The 15339-nt window shown below is 37.3% G+C and overlaps 1 protein-coding gene across 5 annotated transcripts in view; it reads right to left on the minus strand.

Annotated features, from left to right (window-relative positions):
- LOC141426705 (uncharacterized) overlaps positions 1 to 15339 on the minus strand; it is a 173109-nt gene that overhangs the window by 3855 nt on the left and 153915 nt on the right. For all 5 annotated transcript variants that reach the window (XM_074085825.1, XM_074085827.1, XM_074085824.1 and 2 more), the window contains one exon: positions 11218 to 11289. In XM_074085825.1, coding sequence (XP_073941926.1) covers positions 11218 to 11289 — 72 coding nt within the window. The remainder of the gene's footprint in view (positions 1 to 11217; positions 11290 to 15339) is intronic.

Below are 15339 nucleotides of genomic sequence, written 5' to 3' on the forward strand. Positions count from 1 at the left end.
TCTGTTAGCCATTTTCATTTTCACGTTGTTATATTCTTATACCAAAAGTGCTTTTACAATGCTGCTTTGGCTACAAGTCTACACAGTTTTTGTACGTAGGTATAGAAAAAGACTGCCACCTATTTGATTGCAGTCAGTCACACCGTGGTTACACCACTCACTAGAAATTAGCTATTCATAAGACATCGGCTAGTTTTGGTCATCCGTTCCGGACGCAACATCTTGCTGCTCCGGCGGAGCCACAATGGAGCCCAGAATATTAACTAATACCAATCGATCCGGTTTATAAAACGGTTAGTTGGTTATGGAGCCGCCTTATGCAGTGCTTTGGCGTCGTGACTTCGTATCGTGATCATTTTTTCTAGAAATGATTCCGCACCATGAATCACAACAAATGAGAATACTTCCTGACGAGTTTTATTTCTTCCGTTAACAGTGATTCATTGTTGAATCACGCACCTTTGTGTACCCACATATTATTGTTAGGACAAAATTGTGAGATGATACGCCTACCAGCTGCTTAAACATTGAATTGACGAAATAAGCATTTAGGAATGTGCTTGAAGAATTTAGACCTCGTTACAGCAAGATAATGATAGTGGTAATGTAGTTAAATCGGGTCACCAAGTCGGAGTAGGAAAAAAATCTGTAGTGTCTGGGGTGTTTGGAGGGGGGGGGGGAGGGTAATCCAGGGGTCGTCGACTCTGCGGTGAAGGGCACGGCGGGGTCGCGTTCGCTTTCGTCGGGCGGGCGGCGACGCGCCGTATTGATCTCGCAGCCTCCGCTCTCCGCACCCAGCCAGCTACATCTCTACATTCGGGCCTCTGAATGATTATTTCGCTCCGAATTTCTTAGCTTTATTCTGTAATCTTTTTTAACATTCAAATGAATCGCTTTCGCTTATTCAATCTCAAAATTCAATTTAAATTAGAATATTTTCTATTCAAAGGAAAATATTAATTTATACTACAGAGAGTCAATCACGTCCGCTAATTGACAAATTGGCAATATATTAGCATATCATAAATAAATCTTATTATGATTTACGTTTTGCTAATTAACCGACTAAATTCGGCCTAAATATTCAGAGACCCGAGAATCCAAGACGTACTCAGATTGATGTAGCATTATCTATTCTTACTTTGGATAGATATTTAACTAAAATTAAACAAAGCAACGAAAGTCAATTGGGGTTTTTCTTAAATATTGAAATTCCGCCCCAATAAACTATCTAAGCATTTACGTTTCTGTATTGAAATACGAGAGATATAGATAAGTCAAATGTTTAAAATCCTTGAATGTAGCAAATCTGGCAGCTGAAATTTGTTTACATTTAGCTAAATACCTATCCAGACCAAGTATAATGGCGCAATGTGCATACTCGTAGAATAGACGCATAGTCAGTCGTTAATATAATTTGAACATTCTTTTTTGATAGAAGTACAGGTGTATTTACACCGTGTAAGTATGTAAATACACACATGAATGCAACCAGCACAAAGAACTTGAAGGGAGATATTTCTGGGTAACTACGCAAGGTAACTAGGCAAGTATTTTAAATATTTAATTAGAATTTTTATAAATTTTATTATGCTTATTAATCGTACCATGCTATCTATGTCTGGTTCCTATGTCAGAAATTACCTGATGATGTTCATGAATAATATTTTAAATAATTTCCACTTGCTGTGGACCAAAGCAAAACTTGATATGGCATTATACTACAAATCTTGTAAGTAATGACCCTCATTTGACCCCTGCAGTGTTCCGTCATAAAGGCAGTTATAAAGCAGGTCTTACACTGTTAAGCAAATTGACAGTTTGAAACGTTGCTGTCCTACTTATAATAGCAAAGAGTGACAAAGATAGAACTTTAATCACATGATGCGCACCCGGCTTTAAACAGTTGTCATTTATCGTGAAGTGCGAAATGTAGGTATAGGAGTATTCCCAATGTATTTTTACAAATTAAATTATTAAATTGCTACGTTACAAGTAGATCTCTGATCTGATATTTAAATTCTTTTGTATTTACAAAAGAATTTAAATATCAGATTTTAATGAGAATTATCTATTAATATCACACCATTAAACAAACATAGGAATAATCGAAGCTAAAAGAAGAGAAATAAATAAAACTATTTGTCATGGTTCATTTAGGACCCTAAGCCGTGCTTGAATTATTGTCAAATTGTAATGCCACAGATTATGTTATGTACGACCTGAATTTTTCTAGGCAATGGAACCTGGCTGTCTCACTGTGACGTCATCCAGGGTATTTCGTAAAAAAATATAAAAAATTAAATACTCGTCCAAATTCAAAATCAATGAAAATGGTATCCTAAAATATCCTATTCTTTCCAAAAATAAAAACTATGGGTTATTTTTTTTTTTTGGTGCATCATATAGGCACATAGAGGCGCTAGTGTGGCGAGAGGTCTCCGAAATGTCAAATCTCATAGTTTTTGGGTGAGCTACGCGGGTTCATTTATAATTAGAATAATTTTGTGAATATTTTGCAATATCTGAAATTAATTATGGCAAATATGCGTTCCGGGGCAATGAATGTCTGTGTTTTGAGACAGTTTTGTCTTTCGAAAAACCTTTGTCCTCCCTTTTTTCCGAACAAAACGGGGACTATGCAACAATGTGGCATGCTCGATATTTTTATGGTACGGTTTTAAGGTGTATTACTTAAATATGATTTTAATCTAAACTTTGTTTTCACGCCCGTAATAACAGACTTTGAAAGCCATACTTAAAAACCTCACGCAACAGTGCGCCATCTAGCGAGGCAAAAAACGATAACCCTCATTGCCGTATCAATCACAACGCTGACATGATGTTTACATGATGTTTTAGAGTGGGTGCTAATAGGGAAAATCCCTTGCACTCTTAATTAACTAAACGAGAGAGGAAAATATACAAGTTATAAATAAATAATAATAGCTTTGGACCGCGACTTCGTCTGCACTGAATTACTTTGTCGTTTATCCTACGGAAACCGTGGCTTTTATTTAACGAGCTGATTAATAATAATAATAATAAATAATAATTTATTTTATTCAGGTATAACCCAATACATCATCATTAAATACTGTTATAGGTACCTTGCTATTAATTTTATGTTTAGTTTAAAATCTCGTTACCTACTTTAAAGTTCGCTTCTTGCTTGATTTTCTTATTTCGTAATGTAGGCATCCATCTTGAAATTCGAATATGAATGTATACACAAATTACACATATACCTACTTACAGAAAATTTCAACTCATGAAAAGTTAAATACCTAGCTTGCGATCGGCTTAACCGATTTTGATTTATTAATACAAGCTTCAAGTATCATAAAAGGCAGATCTACTCGTACCAATGAGGAGCTGACTTTCGTGATCGATTTGTCGGGAAAGTCCTTGACTATCTTAAAGGTAAGATCAATTTACAGAAAAGAAACCCCTGGATGTCATTCATAGTAGGTAGGTATTATCAGAATTCTCCTCAGAATCCACAGGTCATCACAGAGCAATGAACTGCAAGACCTCGCAATTATCAACCCCCACGCTCATTGGACTTGTTTACTGTATGAAATCGGGAAGATATAAGTAATAAAAATATTATGATTGATTATTTTATTATTAAAAGGCTGTAATATTTACTTGTAGATGTTGTGGTAATATCTTTGAATACATATGTTAGCGAGGTTTATTTATTATCATGTCCGGCCTATAAATATGTTATGTCCCACTGCTGGGTACAAGCTAGTGACCGTACTGATCGCATTCACCATCTCTTTTTATCCTCATCTCATACCGTGTGATAGAAAAAGGTGGCGAAAATGATTATGATTCTGAGTGCGTTATACAATAAAGCCTCTGCTCTCAGAAGATGTAAGTTCCCATGCAGGAACAAATTGCTTCACAGGTGTAGTCACAGTGATAGTCAAGTATATAGGTTTCTTCGCGAATTTTTCCTTCACCGAAAAGCTAATGGTAAAGAAATTTATGTGTAGTTAGTTAACTATGATAACTGATGCTCATATTCATATAATTATTATATATATAGCGCCACTATCATAAATACCTATGTCTTATCTGCGTATATGGCTGCAGTGGCGACTGGCGAGGAAAGGTGTCGTACAGGTCGCGGTAGGACGGTGCACTCATGGAGCAGTAACGGACCGGCCCGTAAAATAAAAATACCGGCTCGTATGTGATCTGGGCTATCCAAGACAAGATCCGCCTGCGGCCAAACTCGTCGACACACTTCTGCACTCTTTTTATATCATGACAAAAACACGATATACCTACTTTGCAATTATCGGCTTCATTCCTATGAAAGTTGCACGGTGGCTACGTTACATATTATTATTGGGTTACCTAAAGTGATGTATTGTTCCAAACTTTTACTTATTTACTTTATCTCTTAAATATATTTGTTTGCTTCTTCAAATCTTGCAAGTTCATTTTGATTAACTTTCAGTGGTCGAATTGACTTAAAATTTGGTATACTTGACAAATGCAAGGGCTGTACTGAGTCAACCAAAAGTGATCAGTCTGACTTCGTCATAATCAAAATATATATCTTCAGGTAACGTTTAATCTTAATGATATTATGTTTGTCTTGGTAAGTGTAGGCTTCGTTCGACAACGTGGTCGGAGACCGGGTGTAACGCTGCGTCAGTAACTGATGTAAGATAATCCTAAGGCAGGCTTCAAGAAAAGCTGACTATGAGTACGCTTATCCGATCTTGTTAATACGTAGTATGGAATTAATATATAAGCAGTCGCCAGCGGAATTGTTTATTAAGTTAGTAGCAGTTAGTTTTACATGGTCCCTGACTGTCAAAGGCTAGAGTGAATAGGCGTTACTGAACCTGTGAGATACCCTTTTGCCCTCATCTGCGCTTTACATGAGGTGAGATAGGGATCAATCACGGGCCAGTTTTATCTAAAAAAAAAACACTACGCTTATATATTTTTATACTTATATTACCTATAGGTTCGCAACGTCACTATATACACCGGCGCGGGCCCTATAAGCCGAGCCTATAGGCCTGAGGGTGCTGCGATTGGCCGCCTATTATTCATTATCTTCGGACTATATTGGTACGTCCCACTGATTGGCACAGGCCTCCTCTCAAACCGAGAAGACTTGGACTGTAGTGGCCACACGGGTCCGATGTGGATTGGGTCACACACTACGAATAACCACACCATTGAATTACTGTGCAGCTGTGCAGGGGAGTACAGGTAGAAGACGTTACCTAGCCGTTACGAAGACGTGGTAGCCTAGGCTAGTGGTTTGACCTCTCAAGCAGAGGATCGTAGAAACTCGGGTTTTCATCTCTTAGTTATTATTTAAATTACCATACTTACCGATTTATTACATTCCAAATTTACCTCGAGCTTTATGGTGAAGGAAAATATCGCCTGTATTAACATAATCTAATTATAATTATTTAAATACTGGAATAAACAACATAAATATGAATAATAGCAGGATTGTTATTGGTTCAAAAAATCCAGGATAATAAATAAAGGAAAATCTGGTTCAAAATTAGCACGCAGTGTATTATGGAGTTAACTAACGAGCGGTTACCGTGTGAGTCACTTTTGTCGGCTAATGAGTACTAATAAGGGCGGCGATGCGGAACCGTCCCAGGGCCCGACCTTCGGTTGCACCTGGTATTATTCCTACATATAAGGTAAACGTTGCACGCGACATATGGTAGCATAGCATTAACCTACTATTTAGTTCTTAAGCGACTTACGCTTAAGGTTGTTGTGATCAGCTGCCGTAATATACGAGTAAGTGATGGACGTTTAACGTGATACCTATTGTGTTGTAAGGCCGCGCCAGACAGGTCGTTAAGATTATTCTAAAGGTCATGCACATTGATTTGTAGCGGGCGGTCAGTTTACTCAGTTACTTGTAATGTTACGGCCTATTGAAATACCTACACTAAACGATGGAACATATCTATTTCGCTCTATATAAATAGGCACTATACCTACAGGTAGGTAGCGAATCAAAGTAGCCCATGTTAATATTAAGTAATTAATAAATTATAAATGCGAAAATAACTCTGTAACCTCTTCATGGTATGTAAGACCGCTGAATCAAACAGTGGCGTAGCTAGGTAACCTAGGGCCCTGGGGCAAATAAAAAAATGGGGCCCACTGCTATCAAAACTGGTAAGGTTTTTTGAAGTAAAGTCATTATATATACAAATACTTTAAAAATGCTAAGCAACTTTATCATCAGCTATAAAGCAGAATTTCGAGGGCCCCCTGAGCTTGAGGGCCCCGGGGCACTGCCCCGCCTAGCCCCTTGGTAGCTACGCCACTGGAATCAAACAAGCCAATAAGTAGGTCATAATGTGGGTAAAAGAATAGGCTATTTTATTTACGATAGATGAATTATGTGCAGAAAAAGTCACGGGTAAGCTTTGAAATTTCAGTACACATTGCCCACTGAAAAAACATAATGCGCGCTGTCACTTGGACGCGCAACCCTCGCTAAATCCAACTACGGTTGGTCGCCATTAGGTACGGATCTTGGTACGGATGTTAAATTGAGTTTAGCGACCTCAAGTCACTAGATGGTGGTTTATTATATTTCTGACATGTTTTAAGTAGATACTAATTAAATTTTTAGACTAGAATACATAATGAAACCTGAAAATAATTTCGGAGTAGACGCGATAAGTCGCGGTACGAGTATGCGTATTAATTGGGACATCATTAATTCATTAAGTTGCTAACTCAATTTTAATTTAATTATACCTACCTACATATCCTCTTTGCTATCTTTTTAATTTATCTAATGGTGGTTCGAATAAGGTTGTGAGCAACATTGAAGCTCTGTTAAATCAGAACTTTTAATACCTTACTTTTATAGGTAGATAACAACAATATAGTAGGCAATTCTACAGATATTAATATGTATTTTTAACATTGAAAAAATACATATTGAATTGACAAGTAAACAATTTGTTATGACAAATGATGTTGTTAATGATGATGCAACAAGATTAACATGATAACATTAGTTTAACAGATATAAATTTGACACTGAGAATGGATTTATACTGGAAATGTTCCAATTGGAGCTGGTAGGCATTTAAACATGACGTTAATGTTTTGAACCCAAGTCTACGAATAACTATGAAATCATAACAGAAACAAATACACTTTCGTAAACACCAATTAACACCAATAATTATGATATCTACTTAAAGGTTAAGAAAACTAAATTCAAATGTGACAAAATTAATGGAAAACTTTTATCTAAGTATTAGGATATGTAGGTTATAGAGCAAAGGTAAATTTTATCCACTCCCCCCCCTCCGGGGCAAGCGTCACCCCCCCGCGCCCTCGAATATGTCCCGGAGCGCGGTATTTTGCATTTTAAAAGAAAACCGTACATGATACATCAAAAGTGTGTAGGAACGAAATAATCCTTGATGAATTTACTATAAACCTTTCATACATATAAAAACGATATCACTTATAGTTTCAGCGCAATCCGTTACCAAATATTAGCTTTTTTATAATTAATCGTTTTTTTTTTGCTATAAGGTTAGTTCTCTCAAAAACTTCACACTTTACCGCCAAGATATGTATGACAGAAATAAAGGATATAATATTTTCTTTATAAAAAGGTATAATTTATTTCTGAACTCTTTCATTTACCGTTGCTATGCTATTTTTTTAATTTAATTCATTGTGCTATTCAGCGAAATATAAATATTCGTACGAGTACTGGTTAAATCGGTGTTACTTTAAATACCATTAGACTCTCATATGTTTTTCTGTAATCTATAGGTATGGAACTATTTTCTGTATTTAAAAAAAAAAAATTGAGCCCTACTTGGCTTTTAGGATATAAGGGGCGGGGAAATGGTCATTTTCATCTAAAACTGATTAATTTAAAATAATACCCTTTCATTTGATATGTCATACGATATACTTTATATATAGTTTGATTTTTTTTCTAATTCACCCCCCAAAACTGGCCCCCATGTTTAAAATTAATTTATTTACATTACACGTCCGTGTTTGGGGTCATCAATTTACATAGGTGAACCAAATTTCAACTCAATCGGTCCGCGGAGGGGGGGGGGGGAGTGGATAAAATTTAACTGTGCTCTATAACCTACATGTCCTGATAGATAAAAGTTTTCCATTTTTTTGACAAATTTTCAGCTAATTGTACTGAACTATTAGGTAGATATACAAAATAATAACCTAACCTGGTAAGTAGGCAAATATTCACACCCTGAGCCAGACGACTTGAAAAATAAACTACATTTAACAGCTCTCAAACACAGTGAACATTAATAGAACGCTGTTCTGGTGACAGTTTGTTATTTTGAAGGCGTAAAACATCGGGCGGCGGGAGGTAGGAGTGAATAAACTGATTAATATTAACACCCATATGGATGGTGAAATTAAACATTGATTCTGTGGCTAGTGTGTGATACTTACACACACTCAGACCAACGACCGGCTTAACAAGCAAAAAAGTAGTAGGTATACGTTCTGCGGCGCGGGCGCTCCCGCCGCCGCGTTAACCTCACTTTGGAAAGCGTGGAATGCTGCTTTAGCTTATCGAATTCATTCAGTAATTTGTTTATATTAGAAATTAGTCTACTTCGGTACGTCTTCATTTTGTAAACTGGAGTTACTCAACGATTAATAGCGGTAACCCTTCTCTCGGAACTGCGCGGTGCAATTTTTTTATTTGAAGGAGTTAATGAATTTAATCGTAATGATTGACTACCTAGCTAATGAATTTCGAATTAAATCAGGATTACATATACCTCCTCGTCAAGTAGCGTTACAGCTGATTCAAGGAAGGCGTACGAATAGTTTAGAGGTACCCAGAAGAAGGCGGTGTTCAATTCTGTGCACGATTCTAATTTCTTTATAAAAAGGAATAATTCAAAAAACCGGCCAAGAGCGTGTCGGACACGCCCGAAATAGGGTTCCGTAGCCATTACGAAAAAAATAAGTAATATTTTTCTCAGGATTTCGTATTTTATACGGAATCTTTCAAGTTTAGGTATATTTTATTTATTATACCTTAGGCTGCTATTTACTCTTAAACTACTAATAATTCTCAAGCAAACTTAGCCGTTATAGTTTTCCTTCAAAATTTGATATACTTACTTACTACCATCCCAATTTTTTTTTAATTTTTCCATTCACCGGTTTCGATTTTAGAGGGGGGGGATGCTCGATTTTCATGAAAATTTGCACTTTAAAGTTGAATATTTCGCAAACCAATCACTGAATCGAAAAATCGTCTTTGCAAAAAATTAAAAGACCTATCCAACGATACCCCACACTATAGGGTTGGATGAGAAAAAAAATCACCCCCGCTTTAGGTACATCTATGGGAGGTACCCTAAAAAAATTTTTTTTTTATTTTTTTTATTGTACTATTTTGTCGGCATAGTTTACATATATAATATCAGTGCAAAATAACAGCTCTCTAGCATTGATAGTTTCTGAGAAACGCCGCGGACGGACAGACAGACATGGCGAAACTATAAGGGTTCCGTTTTGGCCATTTTGGCTACGAAACCCTAAAAAGTGGTTACTATCATTTAAGTAACTCGTAGATGAGGCAGCTACTGATAAAATAAAAGCGAGTCAGAAGTAGTCAGAAAATCAACGAATACCATGACACTTGGCTCATCCTCGACGCATAACCCGTTAAGTGCATTCGTAATGGAATGGACGGGACTCGAACCAATTAACGAGCTGCTCCCTCCCGCTCCCGGTCGCAGTGTCTCGCCATGACGTCAACATGAATCATTGAGTAAACTTTAAAATAATGTGGAAACACATTGAATTTCAAAAACAACCGTTTAAATATTGCATGAGAATAGTTATTATACCTACCTATTAGAAAATGTGGCTTAGGACTGAGATAAAATATGATCGTGTGAGTTAAAACATAATGGTTGTACGGTAATACGATTGCATAGTCTCATAAAAAAATTGTTGTTGTGGACCACGGCTTTATGTAAAGGAGGAACTGAATAGGTGCGAATTACGACAAATTCATGTTAACGACCCATGCGCAGACACAAGAAATACTTATACAGCCATGCTTACCAGACGCTGAGTAGCTGTTCTGTTGTCATTAATTAATTTAAATAGTCACGTCCATTAATATTTCAAGAGTTGCTCCTAGCGAGAGATACATACGAAACAATGTTCGTTTATCTTCGTCTCCTATTGATATGTCACATAAGTGACACGCTGACATTGTGTAGACTTTCTATTATCAGTTAGTCGTTGGGATGCTTTGTGTCTAGAATAATAATAATAATTATTGTTATGTGCAGAGAACGACGTTGTGATGTGCGGCGTTATGTAAACTGTAACGTTACGCCAGTTCATTGTTTGGAGTCGTGGTAACCGTTGTTATAAACCACGTGGATTAAATTGGTTGTTTTAAGTACTAAAAACAATCTTCAGCCAGAAGCGTAGAGTTCCGGGCGCGGATGCTTTGAGGTCCTACCGTCGTAAGAGGGCGCGTGCGTGCAATCAATAGTCTCCCCGGCGGGACCCGGGAGGGGAGTCAATGTAGATGAATGTTATTATGAGCCAGCTAGTATTTTCTGGAACCTTTTCTGGTTATTCATTTGTTTCATAATTCGACCTAGTCACGTAATAAAAAATTTAAAATGAATGCATGTGTTATTGTATAACAGTACTTTAGAGAGTTTCTAGTGAATTTTTAGTAGTTACATTACATCTAACATCGCGTTAATAATCATATATACGGGAAAGTAATGATTTCATAATCAGAATCACCAAATAATTAATTCTGCGAACTCCATCTTATCAAATCGCTTTATGACGGTTAATGTGTAGTTATTACGCGAAATCGTGTCATTACTTTTAAATGATAGATATAATACTTAAAGTATTTCTAGGAAGGATTCTAAGGTTCGCGGAAATGTGCGAGGGATGGGGAGTGCGAGTCGTTGTCGCCCCTGCAGAGACAGGCCGGGCGGGGCGCGGGGGCCGCGGCGGCTGCGGCTGCGCGGCTCCGGCCCCAGGGACCCCAACCCCATCCTCCTCCTCGATAGCCCCTCGAAAGCACGATTAATAAGCACTCATTCAAGCTCCAACACGCGATTGTCGCCATGGCAACGATACGCAGCTCGGTGGTCAATGAGACCAGCAATCAATGTAACTCACCGTTAGCGGAGCGCGCCGCCGGCGAGGTGGCCTCCTTGCTTCGAGCGTTTTCCTTCTCCTTTCCATTGTTCCCTGTAAAAAATGCACATAGTGAAAGCATCAACTAAAAATCAGAATAATTTGTAAATAGCTACTGTCTTTTGAGACAAAATCGTATCATAACAAAATTAATCAATCTTCCAAGTCAATAAAAAAGGTCTGTAAACTCATCAAGGCATAATTAATTACTGAGTTGGTCGAGTCAATGGCAACAAATGGAGCTAAGTAAATTAATATCATGTAACATGACACTTGTGTAGCATTTGTAGCTCGCTTAGGGACATGCACCTACTCGTAACATTGTGATAATGTATGTAGGTAGAGTACCTAAATTAATATTTTCATAGCACGTTGGCAGTTAATATCAATAAGTTAATTAGGCACACAACGTGTTGTTTTTGATTTCCGTTAATTTTAAGGCAACATTTAATAGATCAAATGAAGTCAATTTCTCCTAGATACTAAAGGCTTAGTTTAAATCTAACCGTTTAAAAAATAATCAAGAATTAAGATAATTATTTATGCGCAGTAAAACAGCGTAATTTGTAAATTCTTTCCACCAATAATGTGCGAGGATGTGTTGCGAGGAATATGTTTTTCATTAACCCATAAAACGCTTCATTTACCTCGCCTCGCTCCGCTCAGCTGTTTGCACCAGAGATGTGCTGTGCGAGGATGTGTAAATGAAGCATTTCTATTGGTTAATGAAAAACATATTCCTCGCTCGCACATTATTGGTGGAAACGCTGTTTAACTAAAATGTTTTAATTCACACATTTTGACCTCAAACAATAACTGTGAAGTTATTTTATTTGGCAAAAAAGTTAATTACCAGATAATTTCTATTAATGACCGCAGAGAGTTAAGGGAAATCAGGAGAAACACATTAGATTAGAGCATTTAAGATGTGATCCCCTCTCATCAATGCTACAACAAACTTGTGGCCCATACAAAGAACAATTTGAGTTCTTACTCATCGCACAATACCTTATACATATACTATATTTAACACGTTTTATTACAGGTAATGATCGATCACTAAACGATGATAAAGTTTTACCTAAGAAATGACATTTATCACGTTCATGAATAAGTTGAATAACGATTTCGAAAAACAACATACAGTACACATGTTGATTTCCTCCCACTCGTCGACACTGACAACGTATCAGTGACTTCCTGCCTTCCTGTTATAGTTTAATTTGTGACGCTCTAGAGTTCTAGAGCGTGCAAGTAGAAGCACAGTACGCAAGAATCAATAACACCGGAGAAGAAACAAAAGTCGTTGTACATTTTCATCAAACCCGAGTGAAATGTACAGTCACCAGCACCGATATCAGACACAACAAAGCGTGCACAAATATCTGATACGACTCTATTTCTAGGACCGGTAGGACATTCAAATATTTTTGCACGCATTTTTGAATGCAGGCAAATTAAATTACACATTGTGTATCGAGAAGCCTGTACCTACGTACTTGATATACTATAAGGAATATACAATATACATACTTAAGGAGAAATACCAAATAAATATTTTATTTCTTAAAACTACTTATTTTTTGTCGCTTCTATAACTATTTCTATATTGGGTACCTATTATAATGTTGAGTGTTAGCATAGAGACTGTTAGTGTTAGAAAGCTGCAACTTTGCATTGATACCTAATAAAAGTTTAAAAATATTTATTAAGAAAAATGTTAACGAATATTGTTATTGATAATATAAAGTAACGACAGCAGTTTGCAGGTGGTAGGACCTTGTGCAAGGTCCGCCCGGATTGCTACCACCATCTTGCTTGCATTGTTGTGTTTCGGCGTAGAGAGTAAGACAACCGGTGAAATTACTGGCACTTGAGGTATCCCATCTTAGGCCTCTAGGTTGGCAACGCATCTGCAATACCCCTGGTGTTGCAGATGTTTATTGGAGGTGGTGATCTCTTACCATAAGGAGACCCACTTGCTCGTTTGCCATCCAGTTGAATATAAAAAAAACGACGCGCACAAAGTGCTAAATACAATACAATGAAAAAAAAAACTTATTTCAGTATTTCTTATAGCAGAGTTGAGAGTTGTATATTTCTTATTATGTTCTTATTTTATAAATATAATAAAATATCAAATTTTCAGCATTAATCCAGAAAGAATTGCACTGGACACTGTGTCGTTTGTATGGAAAATTTGCTGCTCGCTCCAATATGCTCTTAGAGGTAGCCGGAAATATCTGGGAGCCGATAGTGCGGGATTCGGTTCGTCGGGGGCTAGGCGAGGTAGGTAAGTTCCCGGGAGAATCCTTTTTGCCGCGGCCCGTCCGACCGGTTCCGAGCGAACGTTCACCCTGCCGTCGCCCGCTGCCGTGCCGTGCCGATGTCTCGACAGAGACGATAATAATGTGCATGTCTCTACCTATACTGTTCTAATTATTACAAAACTCTTACATTATCACCTACACCTACCATGCCATTAAAGTGTAACGCCACAATTGAGTCTCATAAATTGCTGGCGCGAGCCGAGACCATTGCAAAATTGCATTGATACTGTATCAATTACCTAGGTACCTACACCTCTTTGCTTCATCAGCCGCTTTCCTTGCAGTATCAATTGATAACGCAGTGGGAATAAATGTCCGATGTGGAGTTGATTGCATTGAAATAATCTTGCGAATTGTTTGACGTGGAGGCGGACGCCGCGACCTTGGCAGTGGCGTTGACTCCGGCCTCAAATCCCGACAACCGTCGCGCCATGCTATCGCCATACGTTAACATATGAGTTAGTCTTCTATATCTCTTTAACTCGAACGCGATCGGATTATCGGGTCAATATTTCATAGATTTTATTTATGGAACAGACGGAAAGATTGAATTGATTTTAGTAATAGAGTTTAAACACCCCTAAAAGGGAGCAATATACTCCGTGTGGGCGATGGGCGTTTCCCGGCGGACGCGTTTTGAACTAGTAGTAGCTTAGGTAACGATAATTTTATGTTTGTGTGCAGCCCAATCTATAAGCCATATTTTTTTTATATATTTTTTTATTCGACTGGATGGCAAACGAGCAAATGGGTCTCCTGATCTATATTATACTGATAATCAATTCCACCACATATCTCTAAAGTTAAAATACGGGCTTAAAAAGCTATACAAAGAGCTGAAAGCTAGACATTTGACATGCGTGGACTTTGGATGGTGCCTTCTAGATTCAAAAAATTGCAAGTAACGTTGATTAATAATTGAATTTTATACACTTGTTAAATGTCTTTTTGAAATTCAGTGCAACAAATTGAGTTTGAGCGAGCAATAACTTTGCACCCTATTTAAATACAGGAAAAACTGACACCAACAACACATACAGGTATTTACTTTAGTTCCAGTTCAATGAGCCTTATGTAGGTACGCAAGGGCATAAAAGTACATATTTAATACAAACACATCATAAATTTATTATTAAGTCAAAGGATGGGCAATAAATGTGGCCATAAAGTTATCGTGCTTTATAATTAGAGCTGACGCAACTCTGCAAGTGTGACTTTTTGCGCGGAGGGGCGTTCAGGCCGTGTGCTACAAAATGTTAGCGAGCTAAAGAGGCGAAAAAATATCTTCTGTTGTATCGCAGTATACCTACCTAGGATTACTAATAATCTTCCCGATAAGAACCCCGAACCCACAGATAAAAAGAATATGAAAACTGTCAAATTTCTTACATAAAACATATGAAACTTAAGCTTCTTTCGAGCTTGATTAACTTGTTTGTGGGGCATTGGACGTTTGGTTACTTTCTACATTTATTAAAGCTACAAATACAATGTATGTAGGTACAGTGAAAAATAATTAAGTTTCATGAACATTCCTAAACATTACTACTGCTGGTCGTTTGCTAGAAAAAATAATCTAGATGTAGGTGGTCGTTAAATCTGGTTTTGACAGTTTCATACAATAGGTATGTAAACTGAGCTTAAAACTAACGATTTTTTTATAGCCATTACAACAGTTAGGTCTTATTAAGTGCTCAAAGTGGAAAAACATGCCTCTTTCTTCATATAGCTGTGTTTAGAACCATTTTGCGGCTTCACAGCCAAATGTACACGC

This window comes from Choristoneura fumiferana, chromosome 3 (assembly GCF_025370935.1).
Source record: "Choristoneura fumiferana chromosome 3, NRCan_CFum_1, whole genome shotgun sequence".
In the NCBI taxonomy this organism is placed as follows: domain Eukaryota; kingdom Metazoa; phylum Arthropoda; class Insecta; order Lepidoptera; family Tortricidae; genus Choristoneura; species Choristoneura fumiferana.